General features: G+C 39.2%; 1 protein-coding gene across 9 annotated transcripts in view; it reads right to left on the bottom strand.

The window, feature by feature from the left end:
* Positions 1-4,152: 4,152 nt before the first annotated feature.
* The window catches only part of FOXP1 (forkhead box P1), a 578,556-nt gene continuing 556,543 nt past the window's right edge, over positions 4,153-26,165 (bottom strand). For all 9 annotated transcript variants that reach the window (XM_081071680.1, XM_081071679.1, XM_081071678.1 and 6 more), the window contains 5 exons: positions 25,598-25,699; positions 21,900-22,021; positions 20,097-20,166; positions 15,148-15,314; positions 4,153-10,612 (listed from right to left, as the gene is read on the bottom strand). In XM_081071680.1, the coding sequence (XP_080927806.1) occupies positions 10,468-10,612; positions 15,148-15,314; positions 20,097-20,166; positions 21,900-22,021; positions 25,598-25,699 (606 nt within the window). In that variant the 3' untranslated portion in view covers positions 4,153-10,467. The remainder of the gene's footprint in view (positions 10,613-15,147; positions 15,315-20,096; positions 20,167-21,899; positions 22,022-25,597; positions 25,700-26,165) is intronic.

Genomic DNA, 26,165 nt, shown 5'->3' with positions numbered 1-26,165 from the left:
CTTGGGCTCCACTTCCAGCCTGTCTGTCCCAGCTCCCGGCCTCTCGCCCCCACCAGGCACATCCTGTCCTCAAGGTGCTCACAGCTGCTCTAGTGCCTTCTCCAGAGAGAAGGGATCTCCGCGGGAGTGTGGGCTTCTGCACACAGAGGTTATCTACCTGTTAGAAAGCCTTTGAATGGCCTGGACCACCTTAGGAAGATGCGAGGAAGGAGTCGGGCTGCTCAGCATACAGTCAGGAGGGGAAGTCATCATCAGAAAGACCCCATAATACACAATAGATTCAGTCTCGTTCCAGGCCTCAGCATTGTTCTCCTGCTAGGTATTTAATAGAGGGCACACATTTAAATGTTTTTCCTCCATATGACTTGATAACTTTGTAATATCTCAAAAATGAACATGAATTTAAAGCTCTATTATCATGGGAGCCTGTTTGGTACCTTTATATGAAACTCATCATTTTGTTGAGAGACTCTTTAGAGGCAAGAAGCATGACGAGGCCTAATAGATGGGCTGTAGAGTCAGGCATGGGGGCAAATACCAGCTTTCCAGGTTCTTCACGCAACTTTGAGCATGTGAGAAAGCCCCAGTGTCTTCATCTCTAAAATGCTGGTGACTACTCCTACCTTGCAGGTTTGGTGTGAGAACCTTGGAAATGATATTTAGTTTGGTTGGCCATGAGATCCAGAAGAACAGTTTACATGGGTAGGCTCTGGAATCAGACTGCAGGCTTCAGACCACCTCCGTCCTTCCTAGAGGTGTGCCATTTGTTCATTCACTGATGAACGTGAGCGTCCAGTGCTGCTCTGGCTGGGGGTGCAGCAGAGACACAGGCAGGGTCTCTGCCCTGCTAGGAGGAGGAAGACGTGCTGTGAGCAGAGACGCAAACGAATATACATGTTGAGAGACGCTAAGCACGACAGAAACGATAACGTGGGAAGGAGGGTTATAGAGTGTGGAGGGCAGAGTGGTCAGCGGCCACTGACATTGCATGGTCAGGAAAGGCCTGTCTGCTGGGCCACAGGAATGTGGGAGAGTGTGAGGCCTGCAGAGGGCAGGAACAGGACATCACCGTAAAGAAACCAGGAACTCTGAGCATGTGTGGTGTCCAGGAAGAGCAACGTGCTCAGGGGCTGGAAGAGACTGCTGGAGAGGGGCAGTTTCCTCAGGGGAATGTGATGCTGGCTGAGCAATGCCTCAGGAATTACTGTGGACTGTGTAAAGCACTCGGGGTTATGACTGGAATTATGATTTTGCTACGTGCTTGATTGATGGGAACTGCAACAGTGACTTTATCCAGTGTTGCTCTGTAAGATTTCTTGTTGGCTTTGCTCTGAAGTCTCCTGCCTCTCACACTCTGGTCTATCGCATCTGCTTGCAGCAACTTTCCCCTCCTTCTTAGCTGTCATACTCTGGGACATCCTTTGGGGTTCAGTTACACATCGTGCACTCTGGGAAGCCTCCCTGATTGTCCCCAGTGGAATTAGGTGGTATTCCTCTATATTTCTATACTTCCCCTCTCATTAGCACTTACTGCATTACAGTACAAACTAATGTTTAATAACTCTCTTCCCAGTGAACCACTGGGTACCATGAGCCCAAGGCTGTGTCTATCTTATTCCCAGTTGTATTTCGAGTGTTGAATTTGAGCAGGGCATTTGATTCTTATTTGTGGATGGATGGATGGATGGATAGATGGAAGCATGCATGCTCGTGAAATTTGCTCCTAACAGGACACGTCACAAAGCAGAGTTGAATCAGACAATATTACAATATTGGTGAAATATGGAGTGCCACCCAAACTCCATGCTGACACCATGACTTTCATAAAAGAAAAAAAAAAAATTCCCCAAGGAGGAATATGTTATTAAACTTTTAGAATTTTAAAATTGGAAGGAACCCTTTTTATCATTTAGTTAAATGTCCTTAATTAAAAGAAAGCTGAGGAACAAGATGAAGTAACTTGCCAAAGTCACCCCAGTTTGTTACTGTCAGGGCTGGGATTGGTCACCGGGCATTTGGATTCTCTAGCATTTGCTTCAAGAGCGTGCTGACCACTGTCCTCCTCTAGGATCGCAGGATCCAAACACGGAAATGCTACAGTGGATCATAGGTAAATGAATCCAGTGCTAAGCAGGGCTCGGAGGGACCAGTGTGCTCTGGGAGGTTGGGTGTTTTTAGATTTGATGCATTTTGTGGGCAGGAAATCACCACTTTTATGTGATAGCTTCCAAACCCTTCAGTCTAGTTCAATACTTTTCAAAGTATTTTAATTTCTGGATCAGACACACAATGCTCCACCTGCTTGGCAGACTTTTTCCTCATTCATGGAGTCCTAAAACAGCAAGTTTGATTTGCAAATAGATGATTAGTAAACATTTGAAAGTGAAAAACAAATCATTCACGGAACACTTGCTCCTTCCTTCAAATACACACATGAAAATTACGACGACTATTCTGTGAGAATGCTTGAATCTCTCCCTAAATCATAACATGGGTAAACTTACCGAAATATTTTTACAATTTTATTAGAGGTTTTAATTCACTGCTTTATCTATCTCTGTTAGACTGCAAAATAGCTTTAAATATTCAAGTGGTAATTAATGAATCTTTTATGTTGCAAATCAAACATTTCCATCTGTGCGCTGGTGTAGTAGCGGGGAGAAGGGATTTAAAGAATAATTGTTTCTCCCAACTTCACGAGGTTGACTAGCGTGTACCTTGTTTTAGGAGTGGGTTTGCATTTACTGCCTCGTGGGGCTAATGCTCAGCGTGGACGATGTCTGCTGTCTTTCTGGAGGTCGGAGTTTCTTATGTGTTTCATGCCAGAGATATTCCCGACTAGATGGAAAGTCTTTGAATGTGGAATTTTTGCTTGAGTGCAAAATAATAAAAAGCATGTGTATGTTAAAAAAGGATCAGCTTAATGGCAAATGAACATTGGCCTACATTAATATTCTATTACAGTAAAAACTTCTATTTAATAAATTTTCTCCAGACTTTCCCCCCTGGAATCTAATGTATTTTTCTAAGTGGCATGCCAACCTAAAGCAAGTATATATGATACACTTGATTTATGTTAAGTCAATAGCATGCACAAGCCATTTAAAATTGTATTTTAAGTGTAGAAATATCAACCCAGGGAAACATGTATAGTACCGTATACTGAGAAGGGAAAAGTGTTAGCTTTGCAGGGGCTTGAATGCCTTGTAAATATTATTCTATTTAGAAGATATTTTTAAAACGTGGTGCTTTGTCAAGTGGCAAGAGAGCAAGTCTGAAATTCTGCAATTTAGTTTAGAACAGAAAATGACGCTGATATTAAAGACTTCACATAACAAAGCAGTTTTCCTTTCGTCTTTCACTAATGAGAAACGAGCCAGCCAGCGAGAGCAGCTCTTGAGAACATTCACAAAAGGATTGACAAATCTTCACTGGAAGCCACCCTGTTCTTCGATGGCCCCAATTAATACTAGACTTGGTGACATTTATGTATCAGAGCAGTAAGCTAAACAGGAAACAATTTATGTCACCTAAAGCTTTTTAACAAATCGATGCAGCTATTTGTAATTGCTTGTTTCACAAGATTAAAAGTGCTAAGGCCTGATCTTCGCCCATGGATTTGTGGTCAACCTGACCTGAGCTTCTGTTGTTTAAAAAAAAAAAAAAAAAGAAAAAAAAAAGAGTTGGTGATCAGCACCGACTTCCATCAAGTAATCCATATTGCTAATATTTCTGGAATTTTAATGTAGTTACAATTTATAGCTGATCAAATGTGGTTACCTAAATTGCTGTTGCTAGTAGACAGTTTAACTGTCTTTATTAATTACAGTATAATTTAATGTTTGAGTACCGGCACTTGTGTTGGTCATTTTTATAGCTAGAGCAGTTATCTGCCTTATGACGAACCATTTTAGCATTTTCAATGGAAATTTGCTAATATGATGAGTGATAAAAATGTCACATGCTGGTAAATAACGATTATTGCTTTGGCTGAAATTAATTCTTGAAAGGCCGGTTACCTTCAAATTAACATTATAACTTGAAGAGCTTGTCTTTTTCCCCTCCCAATATTCTCCTCGGTATAAGTCAAAAAAATAACCCAACCAAACAAACAAAAAAAACAAAAACAAAAAAAAAAACATCAATAATTTCAAATGGATATGTATATATTTTTGGTATTAACATTGAATGTCATTTTACAATCAGAGTAGAAATAAGATGACATACGTTGTTTTTATAAAATAAAAAACTGTTTAGAAATAAATAAAAGGTTATACCTGGAGTGATGGCTTTCTAATCCAAATATTGTCCCACAGTTAAGTGTTTTTGCATGTAATTTAATTTTCCTCCAGTGTGAATTCACTTAAACCTTGCATCAGTCAATTCCTTAAATGAAGGTTTGAGACCCAACTTCACTTTATTTGAATAAAAAATACTGTTATTTGACTCATCTACAATGATGAAAGATAAACTGCGTTACTACCCTGCACATAAATGTGTAGCATCAAACACGGCAAAATCTAGTAAGACTGCTCATACTTTGTTTTGATCTTTTTTTGAAGAGGGAGGGTGTTCTATCATGCGTCTGTTAGTTTGAAATTGGTCTTCCTGAGTTTAGGCTCTTTATATATATAAAGACCCCATTTAAAAGAAGAACCAATATTTTGGTTTTGCTGCCTTACCTGAGTGACAAGCCTGAAATAAATATGTAACAGGATGTTCCTGCTTTAGAACACTTCCTAAAATGCAATTAAAAATGGACTATGCATCATCCAGCAAAATCTTCACGAACGCATTGTCATACTCCGTTTGAGTCCTTCAGCTTATTCAAATATGTATACATATTTAATTTTACCAACTGCATATGCTGTAAGCAGTATTTATGTTTGAGCCTGGCATTTTAAGGCATTTCAATTAACCCTAATATTATATTCTTAGTAGCTAGATAAGAATTAAGGGTTCAAATGCTTTACTAATTATCAGACTAGAGGGCTTCTAGACTGTGGCGTAACTTAATGAAAAGAGGACACTACTTTGCAGTTTAATAGCAAATAAAAAAGATTGTTTTTGCCTAACACGGGCTTTTCCAAACAATGTTAGGCAAGCACAGCTACACGTCCTAGCATCAGCCAGTGTTTGTCGAACAAAAACTGTGAGGTTAATTTTCAAGTCATCTCTTGGCTTGTGCTTTGTGCTCTGAATTACATTCATGATGGTTTTATGTTACCACGGTTTGGCCACTTAACGTGCTGCTTTCAATATACCAATTCAATTTTTACTGAAAGACGATGCCCAAATTCATTAATCCTGAGAATGCATACAACAGAGTAATATTAAAGTGAAATAAATTTTATTAGAGGTATGCAATTTAAAAAAAATCTCAAGATCAAGATGGTTTTTCTGGAATAGTTACTGGCTCTACTTTCTTCACTGAATGCAGTTATCTAGCATATTTTTGAAAGAATATTTTAATAAAATCATTTGTTCTAATCTGAGCATTTATCATTATATGCAAAAAGATTTCTTGATGAGAATATTATAGACGGTGGATGTTTTTGACATTAGCATTTTATTTGGATGACTAATCTTGCAGATGTGAAATTTTAATGAATTATTCATGAAGTTGCTTTCCCCTGAAATTTTAGTTTGCTCTTAATGCTCGTTATTAAACATTTTGTTTTTCTCTATATTTGCTAAAGAAAACTAAGGGTGTGCTTTCTTGTGAGAAACGGTAGCCTGTCTTTTTGGTTTTTCTAATTCTCTAAGTGGAGACTTCCACTCTAAAATCCTGAGAAGAGCCTCAGCCCTCTGTGATGATGCTTTTAGTTAAGATGGATTTTAATTCTGTGTTGGAGGCGGCTGGTGACAAACCCAAGGCATAGGCCTGACATAGAGTATCAGAAGGGAAAAGAAACTTAGGCTGTGGCAACTTTTACTACCAGTGTGAACAACCAGCATTTTTATTGCATTTGAGAATGCTATAATGTCAGTAATTAGTACTGACTACACAACATTTTTTTTTTATTGTCTGTATCCACAGACACGGAATGATGGAATTACAGTTGATGTCAAGGAATGAGTTTTTTTTATGCCTTATCAAAAAAAAAAAAAACAAAGAAAACAAAATAAAAAAATTCTTGTTCCTGGCAGCACACATCCATGAAGCACCATGCTCTCGATCTGGACGGTACCATCTTCATGAAGGCTTCTGGGAGCAGAGAACATGTGAACTACTTGGGCCCACAAAATGCCTTTAGTCTCATTCTCAGGATAGAAAAGCGAAACCAACTCTCAGAAACATCCAAAAGATCAAAAGGGTATACCATTAACCAAAAGGTACCCCAAATATTCAAAATCCTTATAAGCATGTACTTCTTTGTACCCTTAGAAACGGAGCTCAGCTGGAATGTGCAAAGGAGAGGAAATGATTTTTAAACTTTTTTTTCATGATAAAATAGCTAGTGATTCCCATTACATTTGGGGTTAAGAATCCAAGGTGTTCTTGACCAGGTCTGATGGAATGCTGGGAATAATGTTAAGAGCTGTCCGAAGGCGGCAGGGCTGGTGGTCACTCTTCACAGACATAAGCCTTGGTATTTCACTTCACTGCTGGTTCAATGTGGGCAGCGTGACTTGTCTTACAAGGACAGACTCTAGGGATGGATCTTCATTCCTGACAGTGCATTTGCCTGATACAAGGGACCATTTCCCTAATGTACGCTTTTCTTTAAAAAAAAAAATAAAATAAAATAAAAAAAGGTAACAAATGGTGTTTACATCTTGGCACCTTGAAAAGTTTGTTGTTTTTTTTTTTCTATACAAAAAGTTCAATAGCTTTGACACTCCCATTAATCACTACTTCACTGTTAAAACTTTGAAAGTGTGACCCTGGAATTTCATCATGCAAAATATTTACTGCAGCAGGAGAAAACATTTTTTAAAACATTTTTTTTTCTCTTTTCAAATGTATGAACTTGTTTAAGATAGCCAGGGAGGCAGTGGTAGGATCAACACAATGAATAGGAATGTATCAAAAAAACAGATTAACACACATGCCCACGCACTCACACAAAAAAACCTGTACAAAATGCTCCGATCAATGAGAACAAGAAAAAAAAAAAATGTCTGTCAACTATGTTACAATTTAAAAGCAAAAAAAAAAAAAAAAAAAAAAAAAAAAAGGGAATTTCTCCCTCCCACATGTCAGGAAATGTCATCCAATATTCTTAAAGCAAGAAAAACTAAATAAAATACATGTGCAGCATATTCTGCAATTCCATTACATACAGTAGTTTTTTTTTCCAAAGCTATTTTTTTAAAGTATCGTTAATATAAAGCAGTTGCACAAAAAGCAAAGGTGTTTTGACAAACAGGTGTATGCATTTATTCCTTTTTAGGAACAATATCTAAAAAAAGAACCGCCCTCCGCCCTCCCCCAAAAAAGACAAAGATTCACACAGACACGTTGGGGATATATGTACAACATAATAAACTCCATCCTAAAGAAGGGACTGGGATACCCCCAAGGGATACAGAATCAGAATTGTAAAAATCAGAGTGAAGTTTGCTTGCTGTAAAGCCTGAGAATTTTTTTTTTCAGTTGATTCTTTTGCAAGGTTGTGATGCCTGCAAAGATATGTAAAATCTAATTTTTCTTTTTTTTTTCTTTTTGCTACAGTCTTTAGACTAAGCATGCAAGACATACGACTAAGTGCAACTGAGTGAAATGTATTTTTAAAAAATTTCAATCATTCCCTAAAGGTTTGAACTGAGGTATGCGTACTAACAGTTTCTCATGCTGTTATCTTTACTCATGTCTAGCTACACATGCTGAGAATGAACTAATCTACCAGATTTTTATCCTCTTTTGAATACCAAACTAACCAGCAACCACTCAGTTTAGAAGCACAGGGCCCCCTTCCCATGACCCTGTCTGGCTACTGCCTGCACATCATGAAGCTGCCTGGAAAAGTTACAAAAAAGTCTCGAGTGACCACAGACTGCCCTTTATACAGAAAGCAGAGTGAAGCTTCAAAAGTTAACTGCCAAAGAAGTTTTTGTACCAAGCTTATGAGTGGACAGGAGTGTTACTTTTTAAAAAATGAAAAATGCTGACGAAAGGAAGGAAAAAAGGAGAAAAAAAGGAAGGAAAAGGGGGGAAAAATTAAAATAAAACAAAAAAACCAGAGGATATATACATGCCAAGATAAACCAAAATTAATGCAGTGATCATAGCACACTCCTTAAAGAAAGGTGGCATACAATCTTACAATGTATTTCTAGAGATGCTATGATGTGGTCTAGTTCCACTGTGGAAGCTTTTCTGCTCTCTCTGTATTTTATTCTTAACTGTTTCCTTTATGGGACACGCCCTAATTTTCAGTGGTATACATTCGTTTTTCCTTTGAGATGGGACTCCCTTCCTTCGTTTGCTCTTTTAACACTGTGTCCTATTTTTATCTTCAACAGTCCCATAATATCTCTTTATGAGTTTTGGTCTCTGTAGAGATGCAGAAGAAAAACAACCAACAACCAAAAAAAAGTAACAACTTTGGTTCCATTACCTACTTGGTCTTCTAAATTTACTCTATGATGAAGGAGCAGTTCTCTTTCTCAGGTTAGCAATAGCCTATATATTTCATCAATTGCCTCTAAATTCTTTCGCCTCCTTTGATCAACAATAAGAGGATATTTGGCTTCATCAGATAAAGCATAAAACAGAGAACATAATTTACCTTTGCGTAATATCTTTGGTAATTTTAGAAAAAAAGGTACAAAGAATATAAATTAAGCTCCAAAAGGCTCTCAAACTAAAACAAAAGCTACGGTCCTAGATAAATCAATGAGTGACAGGAAAGCGGGTGCAGAATGGAAGTGTTCAGGGGTTCTAAGGACTGCGGTGGTACCAATAGATGATGCTCACGTCCTGCATGCCACGTTCGTCTCCCCAAGAGCCCAGGGCTGAGATTCGCCCCCATTCACTTGATGTCTTCTACTGTTAGTTTTATACTGGGTTGGTGTAATAATATTGTATAACAAACTAAACTGGCAGTAGCAAATTTGCACATTTGAAATGAACACGTTAGCATTTGCTGAACTCAGTCTTCATTAACTCCCATAACAAGTTCAATCTGAAACCTAATTTGCATTCAAACAGATTAATGCCACCAAGCAGGTCTGAACTGATGTTTAAATTCAGCACCACCACTGCCACTTCCAGCAAAGTTGCTCAGGGAAGCCAGGTTTTGGCCATTTTGCAAACAAAGCAATACAAGCCTGTGGCATCACAACTTGGTTACACAAGGGAGAGCCTTCCACAGCCAGACAGTCCAACTACTGTGAGATTTTTGGGGGTGTTGCCTATGGTTCTTCATGCTGGTAAAATGCTGTGGCATTTATTAAAAACAATAGTAGCTGCAGAAAAAAACAGAGGAAAGTCTGAAACAACCCGTCCCCACTTCCAATACTGCTTTGTGGAATGAATCTGCATTGTTCCTAGAGTGTGTCTATTTTTTTTCTGTCATTCATTCTCTTTCTGGCAGGACTTCACATCTGTGTGAGAGGACCTTCATGTGTAGAGTGCAGCATTTGGGACCTTTTTGAAAAAGACCAAAACGGAATGTTCTCTGACTTTAGAGAAAACGTGGTGATGTCTGAAGGAAAATGGAATGAGTGACAGAAAACTACAAACAAGAAATGACATTCAGCTTTGTATAATAAAAACACCTATTAACATTCATCACAAGGTACAGAAAACTTTAAGCCTCCAAGAGGCCATGGGCCCAAATGGAGGCCTGAGGTCAGAACTTAAAATGGTATAGTAGAAGCAAAAAAAAAAAAAAAAAAAAAAAAAAAAAAGCAAAAAAAAAAAGCAATACATTAAAAAAGTTTGGGATAATTATTTTTTAACCCCTCCCCCCAATACACACACAAAGGCCTTCCCCATCCCAACTGGCAGCAAAATAAAAAAACAAAAACAAAACAAAACAAAAACCCAAAGGAGTAAAGGCAGTGATAATCAACATGCAGTACTGTGCAAATAGGTCGTCCACTGGAATCCTTAGTCCCGGGCAGAGGCCTGGTCTGCAGCTCAGGTGCACATGCTCAGTTGGGTGTCCTCAGTGTCCAACGTCGGCAGGACTGCAGTTCAAAGTCTGCTGCTAAAAGTGAATCAGTTTAGCAAATTTACAACAGATGTTGACTGTTAAGAGAGGAAAATCCCAAGTACCAAACAAGTCCATCCAATGCACAGAGTACAAATTCCTTTTTTCAACAAAAAGTAGAAAAATCAAAAATACTCCCAAATGGGATTCTTGATGGCACTAAGAGTTAACACATTTCAGAGTTGTCAAAATGTAGTGAAACTCCTCCAGACTGTACAACAAATGGAGAACGATTTCACTGCTAACTTTTGACGTGTTTTGTTTTTTCCCAATCTTCATTCTTGGTGTTGGCCCGCCCAGACGTTCACTCCATGTCCTCATTTACGGGTTCGTCTTCGTAATCTCTGTCGTGGTCAAAATCTGGACTGTGGTTGGCTGTTGTCACTAAGGAGAGAGGCCCTTCAGCTTCCTCTGGATCGAGGGGCTCTTCTTTGACATGTACAGGATGCCTGGAGAAACAAGAAAAGGTTCATCGAGAGAACTTCCCAACCCAATGCACTTTGGCAATAGAAAAGCCACACCCCAGGACTGCGTTATCCAACACAGCAGCCACTAGCCACATGTGGCTATTTAATTAAAATTTAACACAATTTATAATTCAGTTTCTTCATTGCACTGACCACATTTCAGTGTTCCAGGACCACATGTGGCCGAAGGCTGCCATATTGGGTAGCACAGAGATAGAAATTTCTACCACTGGAAACAGCTGCTCTAGAATGCCTGGCATCTGGACAGAAGTGGGCCTCTACTCGTTGGCAATGCCTCTCACACTTCAGCACACACACAAATCGCCTCGGGATCCTGCTGAGATGCAGCGTGTGACTCAGCAGGTCTGTGGTAGGGCCTGTGTCTAATAAGCTCCCAGGTGGGGCTGCTGGTCCAAGGACCACACTTTGAGGACCAGAAAACAGGCCCTGTCATGGCATCCTGGGTGGATGAATACAAATCTTCAAATAATTACGTGAAATAAGAGTCTGTAAGACAACTGTGGTTGATGGGGACCGCGGAGTGCTGGAGGCTGGGCTATTCAAGCCTTGCTGTGTGCTCTGCTTTGTTAGTTAACATGCGGAACCTGTGAAAGAACTCTCCAGAGACCGACCCCAAGCGAGGTTCTATCATTAATCAACTTCAAGCAAACACAGCAAAGAGACACCATGATACATGCTTGAAACTCCAAATTAATGCATATTTTTACAAACTGTCAATAAGGCAAGAAAAGCCCTGCCAGGAAACACAAACGAAGAGGAAAAGGCTCGCTCCACACAACAATATGATAAGAAAGCAGAGCCCCGATCAGAATAATAACGCTGTCAGCTGTAAACAAGGCAGAACATGAGGCCCGGGCTGGTAGCGGCCACTGGGACACGGGGCTGCGATGAGATCTGCCAACTTTCTCATTATGGACCAGCACAGGGTTCAGCTGAAGGGTACTGCAGGGGGGATCACATGAAACCACTCTGACAACAATTGAGAAATGTTGTTCGTAAATCATATTTACAACCAATCCTTTGCAAATACAAATTACTTTCTGTTGCAGGGCTTTTGATATGCAAAAGAACCATTCAAGTTAAACGCATCCCATCGCTGGGACAGGCCACAGAGGGGAGGATTTTTTAATTGACATTATCAAGTATTAGTTATAAGAGGTGGAACTGGGGGTGGCCGGTTTCCTAAATAATTGATGTTGCATGCAGACCCCAAAGGGCACTTGAACCATTTAAAAACAAACAGGAGTGCTTTGGACTGCCCTCGACGACATGAACCTTCAGAAAACCAACTGACTCTAAAATTAACACAGCCCAGAGAGTGTTTGGGGGTAGATGTCAGGATAAATAGCTTTTAAAAAAGCGTACCCATATTCTTAAAAACTATCTGCAAAATGAAATATACCAAAGTTGCATAATAGCATATTTTACTCATTGTGCTCCACCTATTTTTAGTTTTTTAATGGTCCTATTTATCTGTGTTTCTACAGTTAAGATACAGGACTGGCTACATAATTTGCAGAGCAGAATGCGGTTCAAAATTTAGTAAGAATTTCAAGACGGAAATGGCAGAGCATTGGAACTTCTAAGCATAGGATCCTGTCCAACTGCATACATCATGTAACTGTGAAGTCGGCGCTGGTGGACACCCTATATTCTTTTGGGAAGAATTAGGGGTATTATTATTCCTTTGAAAAAGTCACCCATAAGCCCTAATTAAGCTACTAAATGTTTTATTTTTGTGTATCCTCTCCATTTGGGGATCACGTTTGTATGTACTGTAAACACAACAGAAATAGCATTATTTATTTTGCTAGCTTTACAGTTATAATTTTTGTGGCTATGTGAGATACCATTATGTTGACACGGTAGTACCTTAATATTTGGCATTATGTGTGTGTATATATACAGCTCAGATACACACAAGCCTCCCCCCAAAACAGTTTACATTAGAGAATATTTTGTAGCTCTCCAGGTGTGGCAAGTGCAGTAACACAGGCATACAGTGCTTCAGAAAATAAAGAGAATGGACTTCTGTGCAAGATACATTCCAGGTGAGACGCACCTATGCAGACACTATGCTTCACGCACACCCATGTGTCCCTAGAAACTGGAGAGGCACCATGCAGCTTCTTCTCTGCAGACAAGCCCCTCATGGCCGCCCACTTTTCTCGCCAACTCTTACTTCCCAAAGGGCTACTCCCAAAGAATAACTATGTGCAACCACATACTTGCCTTTGTACACCTGAGTAACTCCTTTGTTTAGCCACTGTGGGAAAGAAGTTTTGAACCGAAGCTGACCAGTATTTAAAGCACTGTATTCTGAGGGTGTGTGCACAGCTTGGAGTATGTTGCTTTGTAGCTCCTTTAGCTCCTATCAGGATAAAAGTTCAATGCACCATAGCCATAATTATGTGACTACTTTCTAAGGTTTCAAAAAAGAAACAAAATGTGATGGTATTTGAGTGTCACAGAAGCGAAAGGCATGAAGAGTTGTTTCAACACAAGATATCAGCTGGGCGACGGTACTAACAAGGTCCTTTAGGCTTGCTGTAAAGTTTCCACTTTGATTTATTCCAATAGACTAGGACAGTTAAGAAACAATTTGCATCATAGCAGGGCAATGCACACTGGACAAGAATGAAAACCATGTCATTATAGAATTCGCTTAATGGAAATATGGGGTCAAAAAGAGTAACAGTCTACAACCCTGACAGCAGGCATAGGGAATATGCTGTTGACAAGATTAAATTTAGCAAACAGCAGAAGCCCGGGCGATGAGCAGCAAATAGCATGCTTTTTGACACCTTTACGTAGGGATACTTGTTTTAAAAAAGCAATCGTAACCTTCATTTTGTTAAAAATTATGCTGACTGCTGTAAAATATGGTTTCTGGTAATGCTTGGGTTAATTCAAAATTGGTAAACAAATTAACTTTATGGTGACTTTATCTTGTACAGCAAAATTAACATCTATAAACTGTTGCATGAGGTTTTTATCCAAATACCTTTCTGTTTCTTTTTTAGTGATCCTTTATACTAAATAACAGGAATATACATCAACTAAACCTTGCAGTTCATACAGATTATGAGAAACAGTATTGCTTCCATTCAATAACTTCAGATATTTTTGCTCTAATGAGTATTTCTTGAAGTAGCTTATAAAGCAATTTACATTTGCTCTGAACTTCCTTCAAATCTGAGTAAATACTCCTGTCATGACAATGATTTAAAGATGAATACAAGGGCGATAACAATAAAGTCAGAAACACCAGGTTGCTTTAGAAAGCATGATATATGGGAGTATCTCTTAAAATAATGTGGAGGAAATGCTAAGAGACTATTCACATAAATTAAAAATCATTATTTCCATCTTCAAAGACCCTTTTCAAAGCACTGTGGGCATAAATTCAACTGCTAAATAATCAAATTTCAGATTCCCCCAAACCCACAAATTACCCTGGCAGATAGCAGTTTTTTCTGTCATTATTAGATGCCAATTCATTCTGTTACTAATTGCTACAGGTCATATTTTCCATTCCTATTGCTCAAATTATCTTAAAATAAAATGTTGATCAGTAACTCAGAAAGACTATAGAGACAAACAGCCTATTCTAGGAGCCCACACTATGCAAACACTGGTCTATTCCTTTTAAAGGAACAGGGCAAGAGTTTTGCAGACACCTGCTTTTATAAAAGGCAGAGACTGCCCTTCTACAGCATCAGGGTAAGTCCACTCATTTGGGAGAATGTGGATTCTTTTCTCTTCTGACCTTTTCCTGCGAGACAGGGAATTATTCTAGTTCCACTTCCTCCCTCCCATCACCCACCCACAAGGGATCACAGCCTTTCCTGTGGCCCGCCTGGTCCTGGGGCCATTCACACCCAGCTCGGACACCCATCACCCCTCACTTCATTCAGTTCTGTGTGTGCTCATTACACTGCCGTCTGCTGCTAGAATGCTCCTATTAATTTTCCTTTTGATATTTTAAGAGCAATCTATAAATCATACTGCCTTTCATTCGTGCCATCATTAATGCTTGGTAATAATGCTTCTGCATCTTGTTCACAGTTCAGCTTATCACACACGCAGGTAAACAAGCATCGTTTTTCTCCCTGCTAGGTTCAGCATGCCTGTGAGGTGAAAACCACAAACGCTTTTGTAGAATGTCTACTCATTTTAGGAGACGGTAAGGGGGCTTAAATAAGAGCTTGAGATGCCACACAGACAGGAGAAAAGCAAACGCGTCACCATGTGATTGCTGTATGCACTTGTAGGGCTACAGGAAACCAAGTGCTTTTATGGGAAAGTTAGTAAATGGTCCTTTACTGTGCTAAGCGAGCTAAACATTTCCATAAACACAAACTGCTCCCTGGGTTCTAGAAAATCAGAAATTACAGAAAAGGTGTAGTACCAAGTCGCCCCAGAGGGCTTGTGTGCACATAAAGGAGGGAGCCTGGGATCGGAAGGCAAGGGCCATCAGGGAGCACAGTACTCACACGGCTTGCAGAGGGGATCTGCCTGGACTGCTGTCACTCTCGTTGCTGTTGGTGTGCTCCATTGCCCCATTCAGCTCTTCCCGGATGGCGCTGGCTAAGTTGCCCAGAGCGGGATTTCCCATGGAAGCGGTAGTGTATAGAGGTATACTATTGTCAGCCATTGAAGCCTGTCATCAACCAAGAGAACATGGATAAAGAGGAGAGGGCATCTATGAATTATGGGAGTATTCAACGATCTTCAGTTTAAGTTCATTGTAGCATGGTTGGCAAACACAAGTTCCTAACAGAGTTAGAAGGATTTTGCTTTAAAAGTAAGATTCTTGACACATGTCCCAAGCTTGGTTTCAAGGAGCTAGCTGGGAGGATGAAGCAGGGGTGGGAGGGAGGCGCACTGAAGCCCTGCTGGGCAGTCAAGGGTTTGTACAAGGAGACCTCACAGGAAGTTTATGTCTGCTGTCTTTTTTCAGAAGCAACTGAATATTTCCAGATCACAGGGAAATATAATGGAATTTTCATTTCTTTATCCACTTGAATGACTCCAGTATTGGATATTAAAGATTTGATCAGATTATTCTGGCTGCACAGCTCAAACTTATGAGAACTTCCATAAACATTTACTTCTTAGATCCTATAGAAAATGAAGAGATTATAGAATTGGAATCAATTTTTATCTCCACCATCATTTCTGTTTTAATGACTTTTGAATCTGTTTAGTATAGTTTGAGATAACTGGCTAAATGTAACACTATGTGATCTTTCAGACTCAGACCAGATCAATCACCTGGAATTTTAAGATTAAAAAAAAAACACACAAAAACCACTACCAAAAGGAAGCTCTAAATCATATTTCTTTGGGGCACTTAAGCACCCAGATTGAAGGTGACAACGTCAGTCCAAATGAGTGTCAGCAAAAAAGTGTGGAAATGAAAAAAAAAAAGAAAATCCTGAACTCCAAAGTGGTATACTATTCACTTCCTTACTGCATTGGAATAAAATGACCACCCAGTTTGAAATACAGACAATAGTCAAATAAATCACTGGACTAACATATCCAAAATTGTTTCATTTGGGTAGTAATTATGACCCAGTGACTTTTCATTTTATTAAAGAGGACTGACTTTCAAAAACTGGCAGCTGTAATTGGACCAAAATTTATCAAAACTGTTCTCTTACAGGAAACACTATGCCTGGTTCTCTATCGTAATGAAGAAAAAGTACAACCACAAGACAATCTGGCATGGTGTCTTCAATTGGCCATTCACACACAGTCCAAACTATTATAGAAATCCTGGCTATGGAGAGAAAGTAAGAGCCAAAAATGAAGAAAGAATGGGTGCAAAACTGGGCTGCAGGATCTGCCTATTATGGTAACTGCCCTCTCACTATACGACTCCAAACCCAGAGGTGCCTGCTAGATTCAAGCCTCCTGCTAGGAAAGCCGGACACACCTAACCTGACACCAATTAATGGACTATTGGAAATCTAGGCCCTTTGCAAGGCCACAGCTTTTCCTTCCCTTCACTTCTAGATTTATATAATTACCTTCTTTTAAAAAGTGGGGAAAATCCTGCTTTTATTTCTAAGTGTAATGAACTCATTCTGATGAACAGCAAATCTGAACATTCCTTACTCTCCTACAGTTTGTCAAATAATTTGCATCTTGTACTTTTTTCAACAGATCTCTTGTAATTGCAGTAATGCATTTTTTTCTTTCTGGCAGAGCAAAGAGCAAGAACAGTCGCCAGAATTTTTTTTATTTTAATCTTTTCCCCAAACCGTAGCTGGTAAAGGCTCTTAACTGCCTTTATCTGAGGCAGCACAGTGGTCATGCCTCATGGATGTTCTGCTGGGACTATCATCTGAGTCTCTTCTCACTGAAAATACTATAATGATCTCACCAGATCATTTCAGTATTTACACAGTCAGAACGTAGCAAAGGTGGGGCCACCTCTAGCTTTGTATTTTACCAACTTCTCAGATCAAAAACTGAGAAGATAAAACTGAAATGTTTATGAGAATGTGCTCTTTGGGATGAGTTGGGCATTCAATGGACAGGGAAACCTCCTTGGGTAGTCGTTCTCCTTAGCTCTCAAAGTGTTCTAGGTCAAGGCAATTTCTGACTGGAACTGGATCCTAACACACGGGCACAGTGGTGAAGGCATCCAAAAGGCGAGCACTTAGACCGACGCTGTGGTTCTCAGACAAAAGAGATGCCAGTGGGGAAACCAGACTGTCCTTTTAAAGAATGACTGGTGGGCTGCAAAGCGAACCTGGTGCCCGATCCACAATGGAGCCTCTTAACATTCTTTGTTGAGCGAGTAATCAAAGAGACCCACCCAAGTTTAGAAAAATTGTCACCAACTGCTTATGCCTAAACAAGCGGTTCTTTTTGGTAGCTGATGTCCACTTAAGGAGCATGTGGGTTACAACTGTCATGATGGACATAATTATATAAACGATCCTGTGCACAGCATGTGGTTTCATATCAGACTGGCACCTCTGCCGAAAAACGAAGGTGCTTAAGAAATGGTGCCAAAGTGCATACGTACCATTGCTCTGAACGTCAACTACTCTGAGCTCCTTGGGGAAAGGCAGTCTATAAATATGGAGTTCTACGGTTACCCTTAGTTACTTCACTTTTTCAAAGCATAATGCAATCTGTCCCCAGTCCAATGTTTTATTTCGGTAGTGGATTCTGCTGTCCTATTTTATATATTGTATATCGTGCATTATGTTGCTCTAGTAATCGTTTTAAAATGTTATTCCACTATTATTTTTACTTGTCTTGAAAAATGGAAATGGGCAATAATGGAAAGGAAGGCTTGCAGGTGGAATCTTAATTTAATTTGCACAGCAGGAAGTTATCTTATGAGACTTTACTGACCGTGGATCCAAGTCACAGAGGAGAGGGAGAAGACCCACTCCTCAAATCATGAATTTATATCAATTTATTTACTTCACTTCATTATGGACACAAAGTGTTCTTAGAAAACTGCAGGATAATTTTGGGTTATTACTGAAAACAAGAAAGGGTGCAGAGGATGCAAAAAACAAATGTTTTAAAGATGAAACATAAATAGTTCTGTAATGATAAAGCATACTAATTGAAATTAGTCACACAGTTAAGAGAATCCAGAGGATGGGGGATCACTGCCTTTTTTTTTCCCCCTTTCCGCCTCATGAATGTAAAATGTGCTTGTAATCGTAACACTATTCCAGATAGAGCAGAGCAGCCTGTAAATTCACACTTCACAAGACTCTAGGGAAAATAAGTTACTAATGAATGGTATTTACAGTGGTGGCATCTAAGCGTGCTTTCATTTGCTTTACTCAAGTTACTGTGTAAACTACAAATAATTAAAAGAAAGGCAGAAAGTAGTTCCTCCTATTAAATTTGGTTCAGACTAAAAATAAATATAATTACTGAACAACTAAGTTCAGTGAATTTGTTTCTGCACTGAAAGCGTGTAAAAGGCATATCATCGATTCTTGGGAAACTGAAGCCTCTGCTGAGTAATCTCGGGAAAAAGTTTTATAGGGTATAGGACAGGTGCTCAATAAATACTTGTTTAATGACTAGTGAGAGCCAGGGCTCCCATCCTTATCTCCTCTTTACCCTACCTTGTTCCCATGATGCCGAGTGTCTCAACCATTCTTTCATTATCATCCTTTAAGGAGCCTTTTTCAGACTTCTGTTTCTCTATTCGTGCCCTCCCCTCACAAAATTTTAGTATCTGTTTATGTACTATGGCCTTTTGGAGGGGCACAACACATTGTAATAATAGCTAAGGACCAGTTTTAGGGGAGATACAGCTCCTCTGTCAAGAACGCAGGCCGTAAAGGACTGTAATGGTGTTAGGTTACATCTGTCATATATACATATACACACACACACACGCGCATATTCGTATTCTATAGATATATAGATATCTATATGTACATGTCTAGATATACAGATATCTATATAATACCTATGTATGTTTCATATAGATACATATACATATATATATATGTAGATATTCTATCTATAGAATACGTCATTTAAAAGTTATCAAGATTCCCTTAGCCTGTGTTCTAGAACAATCTAGGTAGGGTCAAAGTCAAACAGGACCACTGGCCACAAGGACTCTGCCTATTTGTGAACTCCTGAGGGGCTGAATGCTACCCAGGCACTTCAATGCCGTGGTACTGCCATCTTCTTGTTGACCTATGAAATGACTTGCCTGTGTGGAAACTGAAAAACGTAAGAAATAAAGGGCTTGCTAGAGGCCAGCGTTGCCCTGGTCACTCATTTGGGTGGTAATCTCAACACCCGCCCCAGAAACACTGGTTACATAACCAGTGCTTGATTTGTCAGCAGGAAACAAACATCCTATGAGCTTATTATGTAATCTGAAGCAATCTGCTGGAAACCTGAAGAGTTTTCTTAAACACATCTATCATTTCAGCAAAAGCAGTTTACTGTGACAAAGTGAACCCAATCCGAATCGCCCCCCCAGCCCCCAGACAAAGGAAAGATGCTGAGAAGGACTTTAAAAGCAGAAATAAAAAGCCCTGCTTTCTCTTTAAACCCGTGAACAATAGAAGGGCATGTGATACAGTGGCCTATCATCCAGCACATTAATAGCTGTGCTAGAGTAATTACACTTGTGGTATTTTTGCCTCAAGTGAAATTCTGAAATAAGAGGATGGAAATTATGATACTGCTGATAAATATTAATAAGTGAACTTTTAATTTTTTTGCCACAATATTCAAAATGCTAAGCATCCTGCTAATGCTGAAGCAGCCGCTGTGTTTGCCTCCAGGGAGGACGATGCTTTGTGCACTTAAGAAAAAAGTTTAACGGAATTAAAATTTAATATCTAATTAGAGTGAGGCTAATATATTTTGAAATGAGTGGGGGAGACACGTGCCTCTGCTGCACAGCTGGGATGGCCATTACTCTTACCTGTAAAGCCGCATTGAGAGGTGTGCAGTAGGCGTGGCTGCTTTGCATGTTTTTAATAAGGGAAGGGTTACTGCGTAAGAAAAAGAGAAAAACTCAGTTAAATGCAATCACCCCCTGAGTTCCTAGCTAAGTTTTGTTTCAAGTTGGCTGTTATCCTTCCAAATCAGAAATTCCCCCCACTAACAAAATTTAGGTTTTTCTCCATATCCCCCCGCTTTACTGGCTGGTCTGTGTGAACTGCTCAGGGTATAGAGACTTCACTATTCAACTCTGGGGTCTAAAACTCTGATACCAGACTTGGGTTCTCCCTCCATTGAGGAAGTTTTGTATCACAAAACACGAATTTATCTGCCAAGTTTTAACAGCTGCCTAACTCCAACAGGAAGGCAGAAGCAGCTCGGGGCTGGGAAGTGAGTGAGCTGACTGTGGGACTTCCTGGCAGTGAGCTAGAGGAATCTCGGCTCCTAAGCATCGCCATGACGGGACCACTAAAGTGACTGCTAGAGAACTGGCATGGTGGCTCTTCCGGAAGGTCTCCGAGGCATGGTTACTGCCAGAGGAAGATGGAGACAAGGGTATGCCAAAAGAGGATCATTCCTTAGTAAGGCCGGAGCTGGGGCAGAAGCTTTTCTTGCACAGCCAAATCTGGCATGACAGAATAGATGATGCTGTGTCCATTAACTGAACACAAGATACTGTTTTTAGAAAATCTCCGACCTAGGAAGAGTGAAAATACTAAATAAACACAAAGGAGATACTGAGAGAAAGGAGTGGCTTCCAGTAGGAAACTGCCCATGTTTATCAGTGGCCTTTAAAAGTATATGCGCTATTATCCATTTCTTTCTTAAGCTTGGTGCATTTTAATCACACATTTCACTAAATTTATATTATTATACTGAGTAAGCAAAAAAATCAAAAGAAATTTACCCCATGAATACACATTTTAATTCTAAGTAAAAGCTTCCTTTCTAATTGAAGGAATAACGAATCACACAGAAGTATTTAGTTACAGGGTCCCTGTAAGCTGCTGAATCAAAAGATAACTCGTATTTGCATTAAAGATGTCAAAAAAGCATTATTCAAGGCACTGGCGTTTTGAGGAGACACGAGAGAAATACATATACAGATCACACGATTTAGTTCCGTTGCACAAAGCTGTGGCGCTGCTACCTGGTGAAATGCAAACTACATGGGATGGGTCAACCATGCAAAGCCAAAGCAACAGCAGAAAAAAAAACAAAAGCAAGTAAAGGCTCTTACTGTGCGACAAGCTCGTCAAAGTTTTCATCGGGGCAGTATTTGCGAGGACGGCCTCGTTGAATATGGCGGCCACGTTTAAACTCTTCATCATCAACTGTCCAAAAGGACCCAAACTCATCCTCTACTCTGATAAAGCACTTATGCAGTGAGAGGTTGGTGCGAATGGCACCCTGGGATAGGAGCAGCAGCAAAGGAGATGAAGTGGCAACAAAAGGAGACGGGGTTGGGGGCAGAACAGACATCCAATACAGGGAACAGGAAAAAGAAAATAAAATGCAATAAGCGTAAGCAAATGGCTTGTGAGGGTTAATATGCATTGCCACCTAAAAGCTACTGGCATGTGATGCGACAGAGAACCGGCAAGCAGGGCGGGGCTGGTGGGCACACAAAACAGGAGGGATGAAATGCTTTTTTGCTTCCCTTATCTGAGACAACGTGAAACCAGTTCTTTGGTCTAACACCATCTAGCAGCCAAAAGCCTCTACGTTATACTTGTTAGCACAATCCAAGCTAGGCTAAGAAGTTCAAACATGGTGGACGTACCCACTGATCTTTTGTGGCCTTCGTTTTTGGAATTCTACTTCATCCACTGTCCATACTGCCCCTTTAACGTTTTCTACTCGCACAAAACACTTGTGGAGACTAAGATTATGACGCACTGCATTCTGCAGCAAGTATAAAAGAGAGAACATTTACATTTTCTATAAGAAAAAACTCCAAAAACAGCAGTAAATTCAGCCTAACAGTCCACATTTGTAAAACCATCCCCAAGAGCTTGTAGCTACCACCCCCGTGGATGACCCTCTTGTGGATAAGAGTGCCTTTTCCAAAAGTAAAGATAAAAACCCAAATCATAAATTAATTATACTTTGGCATTTTAGTCTAATCTATGGTCATCACTAACCAAAAGAAGAACTGTTTAACATGCATACAAGCCCAAAATAGGTTTCACAGTAAAAATCTGAAAATATTGTAATATGACTTCAAAATAAGGAAACAAGTACAGCATAAAACTGTCCCTTTTAAGCACACTTATCTCCCATAAAAACGGCAGTTTGTTTCTATTTTTTAAACCATGAAAGATGAAGACTCAGTTAATATTGTTCAGTATATTTTGTTCTTGTTCTTTTTGCTCTTTAAAGTTTTGGCTTTAAAACCTTCTACAGGTTTTCCCAGATTTATTAAGAAAAAATCTAAATTGGATTTTTCCGTTGAGAGTATCACCTCCTGTAGCTGACAGGAGCAGGACATGAAATGACCCCCAAAGGATCAGTATTCATCATCAAGCTCTGTCTTAGCTTCCGGAACATATATAGAAATTGGCCCTTACTGTGGGCAAGTACCTTAATTAACTGAGAAAATGCCAAAGGAACATACGAGTGGGACTCTCAATGGGAAAATGACGATATTCCTGCATTGATGGTTTCTACAGACACACGTTTCTTTCTTATGATTAAAAGTCATTTCTGTTCATTCCTAAGCGGGGACCCTTGACATGTACGATCTACCAGAAAGTTGGATCTCAACTCAGGGGTGAAGAGCTTTTAACATCTCTTCTCTCTGAGTGTCAGGAAAACCCACAACTCTTACTGGGTAAACTAACAAGCATGGCTTCATTCTTTAGTGCTCCTGGGTAGACTTATTGATCTAGACTGAAAATTAGACATGAGGATATTACAAAGAGACCCATGTCATTTACTCAAAACTTCCCTCTCACAGGGAATATGGCAGTGACAACTGGGGCATGAGATGCTGATGCGAACATTACACCTCATGTAACCTGGAAGCCCTTTACTCAACTCCAATAATGCTGCTATGGCTCAGCCATATCGCACCCCTTTCATTCTACCCCCTGCAATATTTCCTCTTCAAATTCTCTTTCATAGTGGCCAATCTTAGTGCTTTGAGAGTTGTTTTAATTTTTAGATAATCACCATCGGTGATTCTGTGAGGAGCTAAGTTAGATGATGATTGTTTTCTTTTTCTGATGTGGAATGTTTAGAAGATAATGAGACAAGTTTTATTACATTCTCACAAGGAGAATCCATAGGACAAACCCTTGAGGAGCTTTTAAGCCATGTCAGCATAACTGGGGTAGGTTCAAGACGCTCAGCTGACCGTGAGAGGACACTCCTGATTCAAACAGGTTTGATAGGTTTGCATCAAAACAAAACAAAACAAACAAAATCTCTGAAAAACGTTTGGTGTGTTATAATCATCCCTGGTAAGACAAATTTCTTTGCATATAAATTATAGTCTGGTCTTTAAATACACATTATTTTTCATATTGCGCAAAGGCACAGTAAAAGGGTACTAAGGGTCTACTGCTACCTCCTAGAACAATGCCGAGGAAGCTGAAATAAATAAATAAGCCTAAATTTCCTGTTAGAAAAATCCAGACAGAGCATGTATACAACATACAGGAGACATAAGTGGGAAAGAAACCAACATTTTTCCTCATCCTAAGCATTGTCTGGTGTTTTAAAATGAGAATCAAAATGTACAGAACTGAAAAGTTCTCAAGAAGCCACGTCTGAAAAAAGGATGTGTTCGGCCTTTCTGAACTATACAGCCATGTAAGTAAAGATGGAAAGTCCAAACTTAAGTTTTGTTTTCAGAGATGTTGCACATCTAAGCAAAAGCAACCAGAAATCAAGAATTTCCCCCAAAGATGAGTCAACTTTACAGTGATCACTTTAACAGGGCATTTCACCTTTTGTCTAAGATCACAATATAAATAAGGACATGTAGAGAAAATGATACGTATTTGTGAGTCATTAAGTACTTCACCTAGGACTGTTAACATTTAATGACACTTTTTCCTGCAGTTTGCAAAAAAAGTTAAATCTAAAGATCTGGGCTTAAATATCATCTTCACAACTGGTAATCATTTTTAAATGTGATCATTTGCTATTTATAAAAGGTAATTTGAAGAAAATGTCTGCTTCATGCTTACACTTCCTAAATTTTGAAAAGCATTCGTAGCTAAATATACTTTGCATTTGAACCTTCCAAGGCAGGCTGAGGAAAAGAGAGGAAAATTTTAAATACAGGCTCCTTTTAGCGCCTATGTATCTTAATGGAAATAATAAAGACAATTTGGGCCACAACATATTCATAGCCCTGTAAATTTGATAAATTAATTCTATGGTTATATTCATTTTCTTATAAAATGCTAATTTACCAAGACTGTTATAGAGGAAATATGATTTCTGCTTTTGCTTTTGATTTTCTCCCATGAAAAATTAAGGAAGTAGCAAGAAAGACATTTATTTCAAGCAAGGCAAATTTTTCTTGCACCCTATAATAAATCTCTATCATATTTATAACAATGATGTAAAAATATCCTAAAATATTTTCATTTTGAATGTTTCTAAATGTTTTGGAATTTATGGACTATAAGAATTCTAGGCATTAAAAATGCAAAAACCCCAAATATTATATTGTATCTGCCCTCTTCTATAGCAAGAATATTAGAAAACAAGTAATCAAAAGTGGGAAAAATCTAAAACTCTGTGAGGGCTTAATCTAAGACAATGGAATAAACACTAAAGGAATCTATGAGCCAGTTGCTGAACTGGGAATGAAGTATGTCATTTCACCTCATGCCTTGTTGGGGTCCCAACGTGGACCCATGGAATTTGACCTCTTTTACAGGCAGTTTCTTGACTTAAAAAAGAAAACGACGACAAAAAACAAAAACACTTAATAATATATGCGTTCTCCTGTAATAACTCCCATGTATTGTGCTAGTACTAGGATTGCAAAGCTTTCTCCACTAACTGGGTTAAGGAGATTTCATCCAACCAGTGAAAGTTATGTCAAGTTTGTCTAATTATTTCCCCAGGTTCCTAATGGCATCAAAAAAGTTATTTATGCATCTCTGCCAATATTTGGTGATGGCTGAATGCCTAAAACATGAGCCTTGTGTAAGTAACAGGACAACTTCAACATCTCGGCAGTGTCATCTGCTCCTTCCACCACACATTCCGACCCGAGGGGGTGGATTTTCCTGGCTGGTCCATGCACACAGCCGCTAACACTGTAATGGGAGTCTTCCATCCCTGCCTTTCAACCACGATGAAACAATGTTCTCCATCAGACATTTCTATAAATTAGACTCTCTGAGTGGATCAAAACAGTATCAATGTATAATGCATGACAACAACTGCATTTTTCAACCACACTCTCTTCTATAAATGGTGAGACCCAAGTCTAGACAGGCCTGCGAGGGCGCTCACCTTCCACGTGGCTGCATTGCGCCGGAAGTAAGCAAACATCCTTGTGAACCAGTTATAGATTTCATTTAGTGTTAGCTGCTTCTCTGGAGATTCGAGAATGGCCTGCGAAGCAGAAGTGATGAAGAAGATAATTTATGACCAAATCAGCAGAATTATCATTACACAGTTTCTTGAAAATATAAAATAACCGTGATTCAGAACTAAATCCTAAGAAAGGTTTCACAAAATGATCTAAGATTAATGGTTGTATTAAACAGTTCAATAGCAAAATTCAAAATGGAATTATCTAATTGTTTTGAGTTTTTATTTCTGTTTCTGTACAGAAATATTAATTTATTAGTCATTCATAAAGCAGAATCAAAGAGAAATGCAAAACATTTCACTAGCTGATTAAAGCTCAGTAATTATTTAGAGCTCAGATTAATTCTAGGGATCAGAGATTACTGTAGCTTGTGATAATTGACTTGCCATCTTTAAACAGGCTCATTTTCACTGTTGTGTGAAATGAATTTCCTAATAATCACATCGTATTGTAATACTTAATCAAAAGCAATTATGTTATATATTG

Source organism: Rhinolophus hipposideros (genome assembly GCF_964194185.1).
Source record: "Rhinolophus hipposideros genome assembly, chromosome: 14".
NCBI classification, from domain to species: Eukaryota; Metazoa; Chordata; class Mammalia; order Chiroptera; family Rhinolophidae; genus Rhinolophus; species Rhinolophus hipposideros.
This window is presented reverse-complemented; position numbering and strand designations above follow the sequence as displayed.